The 13,864-nt window shown below is 38.3% G+C and overlaps 1 protein-coding gene across 2 annotated transcripts in view; it reads left to right on the top strand.

The window, feature by feature from the left end:
• klf12b (Kruppel-like factor 12b) overlaps positions 1-13,864 on the top strand; it is a 57,927-nt gene that overhangs the window by 33,231 nt on the left and 10,832 nt on the right. For both annotated transcript variants that reach the window (XM_038302374.1, XM_038302373.1), the window contains exon 4: positions 3,999-4,134. In XM_038302374.1, the coding sequence (XP_038158302.1) occupies positions 3,999-4,134 (136 nt within the window). The remainder of the gene's footprint in view (positions 1-3,998; positions 4,135-13,864) is intronic.

A 13,864-nucleotide genomic window follows, 5' to 3' on the forward strand; every position in this document is an offset into this window, starting at 1 on the left:
TGGTGCACCACTCACCTCCACCATTAGTTTTCATTGGCTCTCTTGCTCTTGCTCAACATGTTATTGACAACATTTGGATCAAATTATTTTTAGTTTAAAATGCATTTGAAATTCTCATGAATGCACTCCCTTATGCACAGGGTGGAATGCATCATATTAACGAGAATTATGTACAAAGTTATCTGAAGTTAAGAATGTGTTGAATCTGATGCGGTGCGCTTTTAGGAGCCTAGGTGAAAAAATAAGAGAAAGTTATGACAAGAACACAAAATGTTTCATGAGGCCCATTGAATGCTAATTTTCACCTTTATGCAAAATACACAGTGATGTCTGTTGATTCGACAGGTTATCAGGCCCTACAGCATTTATGTAATTTTAAACATTCTTTTTGATGTTGTTAGATTAAATTTTGGGAAACTCAATTCTAGTTTTGAATGAAAAAGGCAACCTTAAATAAATATGTTCAGTGTCTGAAGTTTCATTCTGTCACCAACAATTATAGATTGAACGTTAAAATGACATCATTATCTTTTTTTTTTTATCAAGCTGTTTGTAAAGACACTTGAGCTAATCCCAATTTCCTCCACTGGATTAATATAAGTCTCTTTTTTAAAGCTAAGAAAATATTACATCTGTAACTTTGTTCTCTTTGCTTTACTATGCTGGTGAAATATAATAAATGCTTCATCACACCTTTTTAAGCAATTGATAGAGTTTACATAGTGTTAAGATGCTATGTAAATTTCTGACCAATAAATGCAGCTTGTCTCAAAGTGTGAATAACCGACACGTTAAGTTTTTAGCTGATGAGGCTGCCAATTACATTTTTCTGTTGTGCATGAATTGTATTGCTAGTGCTCTTTTGATTTAACATGACCTGGTCGGTCCTTATTACTATTCTAACTAATTTATTCGATTTTTCTGGTTGAATAAAGCATTAAAATAAGCCCCCTCCTCCCCAAGGAGAACTTTATTATGAGCACCTTTTTCAGTTCTCAACTAAGACCTATAGATGCACTCTTACACCCACTGTTCTGTGCAAACACACACACACATAAAGGTCGGCCACCCTCTTTCAGTGAGGGTGGGTATCCTTTTCTCTCACTGCTGTCTGCCTGTCTCCGGCAGGAGGTTTTCATGGAAACAGGGCTTGACTGGAAACAACAGGAGCGAAAGAAAGAAATCCAGCGCTCTGCCCACCTCTCCACCAATACTCCTTTGTGTCCGTCTTTCAGAACCCCCCCCCCTTCCAGTGATGCATTTTGAACTAATTACAGGTTGTTCACAGGGCCGCTGACCACTCTGCATGTCTTCATCTGTGGCGACAGTGCAGAACCTTTCAAAGCAAAAGTCCAGCCGAGTTAAGGATTATTTCTGTGTCCCCTCCACTCCACCCCTTCAGTAATAACACCATGTCGGCTCCCAACTCAAGACCATTATTATGGACCATTATGGACACAGTCTCAGCTGAGAGGGCAGAGGAGGTGAAGTCCTGATAGCTTATAAAAGCCTAAAGCTCAGAGTAACTAGAGATGCAGACATTAGTGAACACCACTCTATATATCCATATATGCTCCATCTGCCGGGTGTATTATCTTCAGACATAAAATCTTTGCCATATAATTTCAGATTCTTTGCTTTTTTTCCAGTCTAATTGTGAAACTGCTCCATTACTGCAGATTTTAGCACCTTTTCTTTGACAAGTACTCTCGATCAGGTCTGTGTTTATGTTTTTTTTCTTCTTGACAATGATTTCTGGAGTACTCCAGGATGTTCGCTTCCTGTGTCCATGGAGACAGATCTCTCTGAGCTCTGGCAAAGTACCCGAATTTCTGCCCAAAGGACGAATTGTCACAATGATGTAACTTTCTTGCATGTGAAATTGTCCAACTGACTTAAAGATTTATTTCAGTGACATGAGACTTTTTTCTTTGTGGCTTAGCAAACAAGAGCAGTCAGGTAAAGGATAATTTGTACTTGCTGATTATAGAGCTGTGTGGGTTTTATTTCTGTCAGTTGCAAAGTGCCTTATATAAGTATTTATGCTCCTTTGCACATTTTGTCATTTCACAAAACTTTTAGTATCGTTTAACTTTACAAACCAGCATTTCTGCATATTTGGGAAGTAAAATGAAAGGAATAGAAGAATTTCATGAACGTTTGGTAAAGGCAGTTAATGTCACTTTTTGCTAAAAGATATTGAGATTGAATTATTTCCTTCCTCTCTCTTGTTTCTGGTTTGTTTTAACACACAACTGCTTTGATCTAAATGATCATACTGTAGTTTTTATTGTATATTTAGGATTGTGATGGTCTATGCATTGGTGTTTCTATACATTTGCTGAATAAATAATTGTTAAATTAAACTGTAAAGGGGTATGATTAGATTTGTCTAAGGATACAGTCAATCATGCTTTATTCTGTCAGCCCATATCATCATAAAAAAACTGATTTAGTATAATGTGTCGAGTACAGGAGTCATAACAGGGGTCAGGACCAGATCCTTTACCACTCTAGAGCCATCCATACAGTAGGTTTATGTAGTAGATACTGATGCAATGGTGGTACCTAACTTAGAAAATGTTTCTTTAAGCTGTAATGTAAATAATGACCCATCCTTTAACCTAACCCCTAAACCTGATCAGACACTTATATACATGTTACCATGCCCACCTAAAGCTTTCAATAATAACTGTGTTGGCTAAATTTTTTTTTTTTTTTTTTTTTTTTTTTTTTTTTTTGTCACATGATACAACGTCCCCAACCTGTAAGTACATGTTTGTGATGCTTAGGGGACTTTGACCAAGCATGAGTATTTGGTGAGGTGGGAGTGAAAATGTGTTGCGCAATCAGGTGGTGTTTTCCACACATAACCTTTGCTACAACTAAAATTTCTGCTTTTGTCTAATCTGATCAAATCACACATCACATCACTTTTGTTGGTCTACATGGTTTGTTTCAAACTGCAAACCAGGCTCCTTGAATAACAATTGTCCTGTCAAGAGGTTCTCTTGTCTAAGCTGTGAATCTCTGCAGCTTTTCCAGAGTTACCATAGGCCTTTTTACTGCTTTTGTGGATTTTTCAGCTGGTAAGTTTAGGTGGCAGCCTGTCTCTTAGTAAGTTTGAATTGCTCCATACTCTTTCGGTTTTGGATTGTGGATTAAACAGCACTCTCAGAGATCTTCAAAGCTTAGGATACTGGTGTGTTTCTCAGTCTTTATAATGTTTGTTGTTCACTAATACTCTCTAACAAAGGATGACTGATGACTTCCAAGTGTAGCCATCTGATTACGCTTCTTTTAGGGGCATCAAAGTAAAAATTTCAGATTATTTGGTAATAAAAAAAATTTGTTGGAATTTTCATTCCTGTTTAAAATAATACAGCATTCTGTTCGTGTATCATATAAAAAAAACATGTAAAAGATTTTAATGTTTGAACATATGATGTGACATAAAACAAAACTTTTAATGTGCATGAATATTTTGTAATATATGTTAGGAAACAACACTCATGCGTACACATGCACTTTGGATTCAGCTATATTACATTTTTTTAACAGGGGCACGCAACGACAAAATCATTTAATGTTTCCACAACTGCAGCAACAGCCAAACAGTGCTCCACCCAGCTTCTTATCTCTCTAGCTTTAAACTCTTATAGATTATGTGTGGATGTGTGTTTGTGTGCGTCTCCTCTTTCATGCGCTCTCTTTACTCTGTAAATGCGCAGCCACTGGGTTTAGTGTCATGGTTCACTGCTCAGTCCACAAGTTGGGAATTGGAAATACGAGGGCTGAGGACACAGCTCTTTGTAAAAGGAATATATATTTTATGAACGCAGAGCTAAAAATGACTAGACATGTTTGAACTGAATGAAATTGAATTATTTCATTAGACTTAGTGATGCTTTTCAGCACAGACAATGTGATACGCCTTATAGGTTTACAGCTCCAGTGTCATGTATCTGACTCCCGTTTCCATGTTCCCATCCCTGCAGCACACTCAGACCCCAATGGCCTGTCACCAAGGCAGATCAAAAGTGACAGTGACGATGATGACCTGCCGAACGTGACCCTGGACAGTGTTAATGAGACCGGCTCCACGGCGCTGTCTATAGCCCGAGCTGTGCAAGAGTGAGTATCGTTGCCTTTTTGGACAAGTGAATGTTATGGATAAGTAAAAATGTAAATAGATGTCAGTTCTGCAAGTTATTTTTTGTTTGTTTATGAAGAAGGGAGCAAAAAAGAAACAAAGTAGCCATAAGGGAAGGTTAACCGATAGGGGTGACCTTAGAAAGAACCTGCCCTGACATGCCTGTTATTAGGGTGCTTTTTCCAGCTGTCTGTGTAATAGAGGTGCATCTAATACCTCACAGTTTCTTAGCAACTACTGTAAAATGGTTTGAAAAAAATTAGAATGAACAAATTTCAACGTAAAACTAATGAAAGAATTGGATTCACCTGTGATTTTTTTTTTGTTTCTTACTAATGAATGATTCTTCAAGTGAAGGTTGACATGAGATGAACACGAGCTACACTTCTCAACTCTTTCATTTTACTTTGTGACCTCTTCTCCTCATTCATTTCTAAATACATTTTTAATTCCAGCCTTTAGGCCGAACATTTAATCTTACCCAGTTGGTTGTCCGTCTTGTCAAGTTTTTTTTTTTTTTTTGGTATTAAAGTAAAAACAATGGTGTCCAAGGTTGCAAAGAGTTGGTTGCATCATGGTTTCTTCTTTTTGAAGCCCTTTTGATTGCTTCACATCACATTCCTAGAGTGCTTGGCATCATACCCCACAATGACGGGTGTTGCATTTATTCATCCTTCACAGTTCAAAAATGGGTGCACTTCAGGCTTTTTTTTTTATTCATTGGAGGGAGGGGGGCTTTCTTTTCTCTCAACCTTTTCATTCTGCTGCTCTTCTTTTGATAAATTGTAACATGTGCTTCTGTACTTTAACATTCAGAATATTTCTGAAACTGGTTCTAAAATAGCTAAAGGTGATGTTTTTTAATCATAATCAAGGAAGTAGGACATAATAAATTTTTTCTTATCAACCAAAAAAAAATGTTACGTTAAAGTACATCGACAAACGTTGAGTACTAGGACCTAAGACTGCAGACTGAAGCCAGCTTCCCTGAGTTTAGACCGTCCAAAAGCTCCTGATTGGCCCTCTTTTTTCTGGTGTGTTTGACTGTCACCACTGTCACTTTTGAGAAGCTCACCTTACAACCATCTGATGCGCCGCTGAATCAGGTCTGTGAAGAGACGGTCACAGCACTACTGAAGCCCTATAGTACATCCTGCCATAATTAGAACTGTAGGGTCGCAAGCCTTTATCTCTGCTTTCTGGTACATTTTTAATTTTTGAGATATCTTAAATGGTCCAGGAATTTTAGTCTTGTGAAAAACCATGTCTGCAAAAGTTAGCAGTTGGGGAGGGAGTCTGCGACTGTAAATTAAGCGTTTGCTCTTCTCTTGGGCCACGTAATATAGAAGGGTTGTAATATCAGGTGTATTGATTTACATGAAACTTTTAATTGGTATCGCGTGCATGTGTTTGTTTGTGTGCTTGGTTATTAGACTCGCAGGCAGGGTGTCTAAAAAAAGAAAGAGAAAATGAGAGACATCTTTTTAAGTCAAAGTGTAAGTTAAATTCAAAGAACTGTGTAACAACCCTAGCAAAAAACCTTCCCCAGCTCCGTAAAGCAGCAGATCCGCTTTAAGATCTTCTTCTGCATTTGAAAGCTTTCAATAACCTTGTAAAGTATATTTGTTTTATTAAAAGTTCTGATAAATCAAATGCTTTCTTAATAAATATTATTATCATCCAAAAAAAGAAAAAAATACTATCTATGAATTTGATTTTATGTATCCAAGGTCATAATAATTGTAACACTATGAGTTTTTAGTGTATGTGGATTGTTGCACCACAAATTGTACCAGAACCATGGAGACAATCACGAGGAGCTAGGGCAAGACGAAGTAAGACAATGCAGGACGAGGAACCAGTACTGAGGAACTGCACAAGGAGAGTATTTATGGGAGACTAAATAAAGAGAGGACTAACGAGCTGATTGGGAGCAGGTGTGAAGAGAGGAGTCTAGAATGGAGCTAGGGAAAAGAAGACCAACACAAGAGGGCAACAATTAAAAACATAAGAACTAAAATATATCCAGAAAACACAACAAAATAGGAATTAAACCAATAAAACTAGAAAAAATGGAGCACAGTAAAACATAACAGAACCAAGACTGTGACAAGTTTTGCGTTAGGGTTAATCTGATTTCTTGTTTTTTTTTTTTTTTCTAACCCTAAAGAATTTGATCAAAATTAGAAATATTTTATATCACATAAATAATAGAGAGATTGAGAAACAACAAGTTACACCATAACACAGCAGAATGTTTTTTTCAAGTCTTCATACCTTCAGATATAATAATAGTGATAATTATATGCGTCACAGAGTGGGTGAGAGCTAAAAAGTGATTTATTGGAAATTTTAAAAGTTGTAATTTTAAGGGATGAGATGGATTTTATAAATCTGGTCCCTTCAATAATCTCCTAATTAAGCCTGAGTAATCCCGCCAAGAAGTTTTAACTAAAGTAATTCAGACATTTCCTGATTATAACTAAAGACTTGACAGGCGTTTCTATTACTCAGGAGGTGTGGATGACCCTGCTAGGTGTGATTCTGTCTCCTAAGAACTGTAATTGGTTGACAAAATACAAACAAAACAAGACAAGCACACTCCCACCTATCCATGAAGAGTGGATAATTAAGACTGGATTAAGAAATGTGTCTCATGATGAGATTTAATATAATTATATTGTCTCTGATTATAAAAATGTGTAAAAACCTTTACATCCTCATCCGTATTTATATTTTTGTGTTTAATCACCATGCTGTCCATTTTACCTCTCCGTCTGTTTGGAATTAACATAGGCTCACCTGAAACATTTCACTGTGATGTCCTTGTATAAAACAGTTTGATTTCACAATAAAATAGAGAAAAAAGGTAAAGCAAACCCAACTGGATGGGTAGCTGTGTCTGCTTTCTGCACACTTCTGTGTGCTTGAATAGAGGAGTGAAAGGTAAATTGGTTCCAGTATCAGGGTATAAAAGAAGCTGTCTTTTTCTATGAGAGTCTTTTTCTCAGATTTTATACACCAGCCTGCAAAGTGAAAAGCATGATATACAGCAATCATAAGCCAGAGAGGAGATGGCATCACTGGTCCAAATATCTAGATGACTATTTGGGTTTCTGGTCATCAACATGTAAAGGAAAAACGTTCATACCTCATCTACATGTTCGTTTAGAATGAATATTATTGTATCTTTTGCTTATCTTTGCTTTGTATATTCATGCATTTATTCTCCATCCATTTTTAAAAATGTTAACCATTAAGAGCATTTTACACTGTATACATAATACTAAAATCCTTGTATAATCCTGTACATTTTCCACCATTTATTCATGATTATTCAACATTTTTTTTACTTTTTATTTCAATAAAATCACGTCATTAGAGGCATACTTTTAATCATTCTGGCTGCTGAAACAAATCATTTCCCCCTCTGCTAATTTATCATTAGCAGAGGGGGAAATGTTAAAGAGGCCTATTTGCTCATGTATGCCAAAGTATTCTTTGTTTCTGCCATCTTCTTAAAGGTATAGTGGAGGATTTTTGCGAATTTTTGAAAAGACCCACCTTCTCCACTTTAGGAAAAAAAATGCACATGCACAACCCTGAACCCGCTCCCAAGAGGATTCGCCTATTTAACATGTATGAGGGAATGCACAAGCCCATTTCTCCTCGTGCACGCTCTGTTTAAAAGTTGCTGTTTGCATCACCTGTACAAGCTTACTTTCTAAAAAAAAAAGATTTGCAATTTTTCCACTATGTCAGACTCACCACCGGTAAGTGAAAATGGGGAGGAGCATGTAGGACAACCTTTCGTAAACATATCACCAGAATGATTGACAGTTAGGGGGACCACTTATTTAGGTGATCCACCCGGAAAAAGAACATCCTCCACTATACCTTTAAAGTGTAAGCTTATGTGTGAACGGCTTTTATCTTACTGAGATACAATTACAATTAAATCTTAGAATTTGACAAATTTTAAGATTTCTTTTAAAATTAAATCCCTTTGAACTACTTTTAGTCTTAGGATCCCTTGTGAATACAGACCCTTCTGTTTAAGCGTTTTTATTTTGGAGAATCTGACATCATGCCGTTACTAAATTTATGTAGTTGAGAAAAAAAAAAAAAATATATATATATATTTTCAAGATAAATAGTTTTACTTTTGAATTGGACTAAAAATCTATGCATTTTTATGTGTCAAGCATGCCTAGTTCCTACCCTTAAAAAAAATAAAAAGCATATACATATAGTAAGGTGGTATCACTTTTACTTGATGACCTGCAGCGAGAGTAAAAACTTTATGACATGCTCCAAAAGTGCCTCCCTATGTGATGATGCATCTGTGTGGGTGTGAATCTATATGTCTGCATGCATATGGCTTAGACATACTCTGTGCCCTGTTCGGCCTGCAGACATCAGCTCCTACGGTGCCAGTCCATCTGTGTTGAAATGAAAAGACTTCCTCTCCAGTGGATGACAGCTTATGGTATTCTGATCCAAAGCAGGAAATCAGAAGCATTCAGACACATTTGGCTCCTCCTGTCATCCTGCTGCTCAGAAACCCTGAAAAGTCAAACTTTCCAACTAATCAAACTCAAGATGCATTTTTATTTATATATTTTTAGATCAACCCTAAGGAAATTATTAGTGGAGTGTGTGAAATGTCTTTTAATGATGCAACATCATTAGTAAGGCTGAAGCCCAGCTTGGCTTGTTTTTTGTGGTGCTGCTCCAGCTTACAGGGTCATCATTTGTTTGTACACTAGCTCCATTAACAGGCACACTAATTAAACTAAATGAGCTTTGGTACATTACATTAGGCTTTAAAAATGATCAGGGTCACTTTGCTCAGAAGAAGAGGTGGCCATTTCTCCAATGCATGCAGGGACTCACTCTAGGATTTAGGTTTCAGTGCAGGTTATTGAAAGGGACAGGCGTGCCCCAGAGTGCCACACGTGGGCACCGGTTGGTCAGAGGACAACAAAAGTTGGCAGAATCTAACCTTCCACAGCCCAGGCTTTCACTATACAGATAAATCACCACCCTGGATAAGCAATACCCTGCCAGGGCCTGCCCACACACTCACTTCTCTGTGTGCAAAGTGCAGACTGTGTGGAAACTGTGTGCATGCTCTGTGTATGTGTGGGAAAAAAAAAAGATACATGCACACTTGTAAGTATTAATCCTTTGGCATATGTGCGTTCAGTGCCGTTTGCATGCACGTGTCTCTGCATGGTGGACGGAACAGCTGCCTCCGTAGGGAGGTCGGGTATTGTCAACAGGAACACAGACTTGCGTGTTTGTCTGTGAAAAACAAAGCAGTCTGTAGTATTCTTGAGAATCATGCCGGTCTGGCGTCAGGAAAGGAGAAAGTGCACAGCCCTTTGATACACGGTAATAGTTCAGCGGACATCTTCGCTGTAACCACAGCTGGAATATCACTCCACTGTGTCACTGTATTAGTTTTTTCACCAGAATGCCTGACACACATTTAGTGCAGGAAGAGCAACCTCTTTTGAATTTGCCCCCCGCCATTTTCACAAGCGGCCACTCAGAGGGCATGAGGGAGGAGAAGTGTTAGGGTGGAGGATGGGAGTGCCTCCAGCTTGCAATCCAGGTATCCATAAATAAATAACTGAGTGAAAGGAGAGTGTTACAGTGTGTGTGTGAGTGGATCATGCTCTTCTAGGGCAGCCTCCTCCATATTCATGCGTTTCCTTGGGGACGGCTGGTTAGGCTATTGTGGAAGAGTGAGGGTGAAAGAGAGAGAGAGCGGGAGAGAAGGGTGTGAGTGTGTCTGGGAGGAGTAGCTTCTGCTGAAGTCTGGCTGGTCCCCAAGGACCCAGGGGACATGCAACGGAGCAGGTGGACCGATGAGATGTGGGGTCCTCCGACAGGTACAGGAATGCTTGGCGGGCTTCCTTCCAAAGCACACAGGGAGTCAGACTCTCCTTTTCCTGTTTTCCTGATAATTCCATGAATCTGTTTAAAAAGCAGTTACTGTGCCGGAGCTGGTGTGTTACGACACCAGCAGACCCCAGAAATCTGAAAAAGTGTTTGTTTTGTGAGGATACAGGTGACACCTTGTGCCTCTGTAAGGGGGGCGGGGCAAAGCAGATGAGGGGACAAGCACATGAATTAAAGTAGAGGTCAGTTCTCTTTGAAATCACACTTTTTTTGAGGGATTCTAACAGGCACATCCATTCAACCAAAAATGTTATACTGGAAACAGTGAGATTAATTTAAAATCATGTTATAAAGAAGCTATATCATAGTGAATGTTTTCAATACAAATATAAAGATATATATTATATTTATATGTTTGGTGCTTTGCAAAAGTATCGACACCCCTTGGACTGTGTCACATTTTATTTTACTGGGATTTTATGCAAAAGAACACAAAATAGTGCATATGTGTGAAGTGGAGAGAAACTCATTTCTGTATTTCATAATGGTTGTTCTTTTTTACCAATATTCTTGCCTTATAATTGCTATTGGAGTCAGGGCAGGGTTTTCAGTTTCTCGCTCTTAACACATGACATTTTGGTGTGGTTTCTTTTTTCCAACACAACCTAAAAGAACTGCTCATTGCCTCGATAGAAAGAAGGACAGTGGGTCATGATGAGAGAAGTCAGAAGACCATTCCACTTTAGCTCTGGTTGCTTGTTTTCTCTCATATCCTACCTTTGTGCTACTTTAAATTCCTTCTGTGGAAACTTCTAGGTTTACCATGTATTTACCGCCAAGCCTCTACACATGAACTCTGACTCGCTAACCTGTAGATGTTATAGAAAAGCACCCACACTGCATGATGCTGCCACCACTATAGCCGCTTTCACTCTGAAAACCCGGGTTTTTCAAAACCAGGTAGACCCGCTGACAATCGGCTTTTGGCTCTTATCCCATTTGAACAAAAAGCCGAGTCTGACCCCCTGCTAGCCAGCTGAGTGGGCACTGTCCCCGCATGCATGTCTCCGCGGATCTTAAGGAGTTGACAAATCCCTCCACCTTTCCAATGCTGTGCCATATTTCTTGAATAAAAGCAGAGTTGTTTGGGCTCGTTATTTAACACATGACTGGCGTGATATTGTAACATATGTACGATGCACTCAAAGGCATCACATAATTTAGTGGATCAACCCGGCTCTGGTGTTCCCCCTGCATGCAGATTAAAGCCCATGCGATTTTAACGCGGGGCACTTGCCGAGTCGTTTGACCTGGGTAGACACGCGTCAGTGAGCTGTTCCCACTGCCACTAAAAGCCGATTGTGAACCAGTTTTAGATGTTTTTTTTCAGTGTGAAAGGGGTATAAGTTTCACCATGAAGATGGTGCCTTCAGGGTCTTTAGTTTTTGCTCACCCAGAGCTTTGTGAATGCAGGTCAGATAGTCTCATCTGAGGGCAGCACCTTCTTCAACATGTTTTCCTTCGCCTATGACTTGTTTCAAACTGTTTCCTCCTATAATTATTTTGATAACACCAAGACCATGTTTGTGGATTGTTTAACTAATAGTGATTCTGTTGACAGATCATTCTAGCTAAGTTGTATTTTTCCCCAGGGTTACCCTCGGTGTCTTGCTTGCCTCTGTGATAAATGCACGGGCTGTGAGTTTAGGTGGACGGCCATGCTTTGGTAAGGGTAGGGTTGTACCATGCCCTCCTGTTTAACATGATGATGAATTTCTGAAGTTTTCAAAGCTTTTACTAAGCCAACCCTGCTTTTCTGGTTGCACTAAAATGTATTAAGTGATATCTTAATAAAAAAGAGGCTAAATGCACTCCACACTTTTCAGATTTTCCCATTTATTTTTATTTCTTTCACTTCACAATAATGTGCTGCCTTGTATTTGACTCTTTGATTTAATGTTAATTAAATCCACTAAAGTTTGAGGTAATAATGTGACAAAATGAAAGTAAAGTGTTTTACTTTATGTTATTAGCTTTTATATTTTGAAGATGTCTACTTTTTTAAAGCAGCAACAACCTGTGGTGAGAGTCAGCTGTTGTCAGACGTGTTTTTGAGCTCATGTAGTGACCACAGAGCTGAGGGACTGTACATCCCTGCAGCTCAGTTTGGCTTTTTGAACTCACTCCTCACGTTTACTAAATCACTATTTTTTTCAGTAGTTAATGTCTCTGATCGGTAAAATGCCAAATTATTTGTTAATATCACCTTATATCTTTATGATCTTTTCATTTGAATTACTTAAAACTGGCCCTAAAAGGGCAAAACAAATTATTGCGTTTGTTTTTTCCTTTTTTGCATTGCACAACTTTTCCACTCCTTGTTATTCCATCCAGCAGAGTACATTTTAGTCTGACCAACAATGCTGAACCAAAATATTCCACTTTTCATGCGGGATGAAACAAAAAGCAGGATGTTAGTGAGAAAAAAGTAATAGATCTCTCATTATTAGTCCTTATAAAGTTATGTTAAATCCTGTGAAAAAGCAGCTGTGAACTCTTGAATGGGACATAAATATCGAACATGCGCAAACATGACCTTTGTTACTGAGCTCTTGAAACACAGCCACACCAATGACATAATCTGCTGGAGAAAAATGATGTGTTTATTGATGAATCTGCTTATCGAAAGAGAGACCGAGCAGAATGAAGAGATTTAGATTTTTCTGCATTATATTGTAATCATGAAGTCAGGATGAAGTCAGAATATAAACATCTGCCTGATCTGTTCGGTGTCTGAGCCTAGAGTGTTTCCATTGTAAATCCTGGCTCCTTGCTTCACTTTTCCCCAGCAGACACACTCCCTCATGTAGTCTAGCACACTTGCTAAATGCTGGTCCACTGCAAATAAAGAATCAGACTTCTTCAACTTGTTTACATTTTGTCACATGATTGTGAAGTAGAAGGAAAACAAACATTTCTAGATTTTATTTAGAAAAATGAACAGTAAAAGCACAGTGTGCATTTGCATTAAGCCCCCCTGAGTCAATGTTAAGATTAGAGTTGCAAGTTTTTTAAAATATGTTTTTAAATATGTTTCCACTTTGTGTAAATTTATCTTTGGAAAATTAGAGTCAGTAAGATTAGACAGAGAGCAACTCTAAACTGAACTTGCAGACTCTGAATTAGATCTTAGTACAGACTCTGGCTATATTTCTATGCTATGATTATTCTGTAATAAACCAAAGTTCAGCTTCCTTGTCTCTGTATAAATACCAACCCCACAGTATGACGCTGCCATCATTGGTTTGTTCAGTTTCATGAGTTTTAGTAAGTTTTCTGTTACAGAGATATTATTTTCCATCAGATTAGAGCCTCCTGGACTATTATATTACCTCTCAGTACATTTTTGCACAAGGCTTTTATTTAGCGGTATTAGATTACAGCAGCTGTGTTTTCTAAAAAAGGGCAAAAAATAATAGACTCTTTTCCTTCTTTTTATCAAAATGTGTTCTTCTTTCAATTCAAGTTTTTGAAGCTAACTTGAAAGTATTTAAGAAATGTTTTCAAAGGGTATGAATACTTATGGGTTTTTCTACTAGATGATGTATCATGACATCACAAATGTATGTTTCTGGTCTAAATGCACAGTTTTCACATCTGGTTTCCGCGCGGTTTGCGAGCCCAGAGGGAGCAACGGAGTAAGAAAGAGAGAGAGGGTAGTATGAGTTTGTTTCATATCTGACCCGTGCGCTCATTTCCTGTACAGCTTCTGGTTGGTAGAAAGCCAAGAGTAACAGGTGA

This window comes from Cyprinodon tularosa, unplaced genomic scaffold, assembly GCF_016077235.1.
Source record: "Cyprinodon tularosa strain WSP-4 unplaced genomic scaffold, ASM1607723v1 ctg49, whole genome shotgun sequence".
NCBI classification, from domain to species: Eukaryota; Metazoa; Chordata; class Actinopteri; order Cyprinodontiformes; family Cyprinodontidae; genus Cyprinodon; species Cyprinodon tularosa.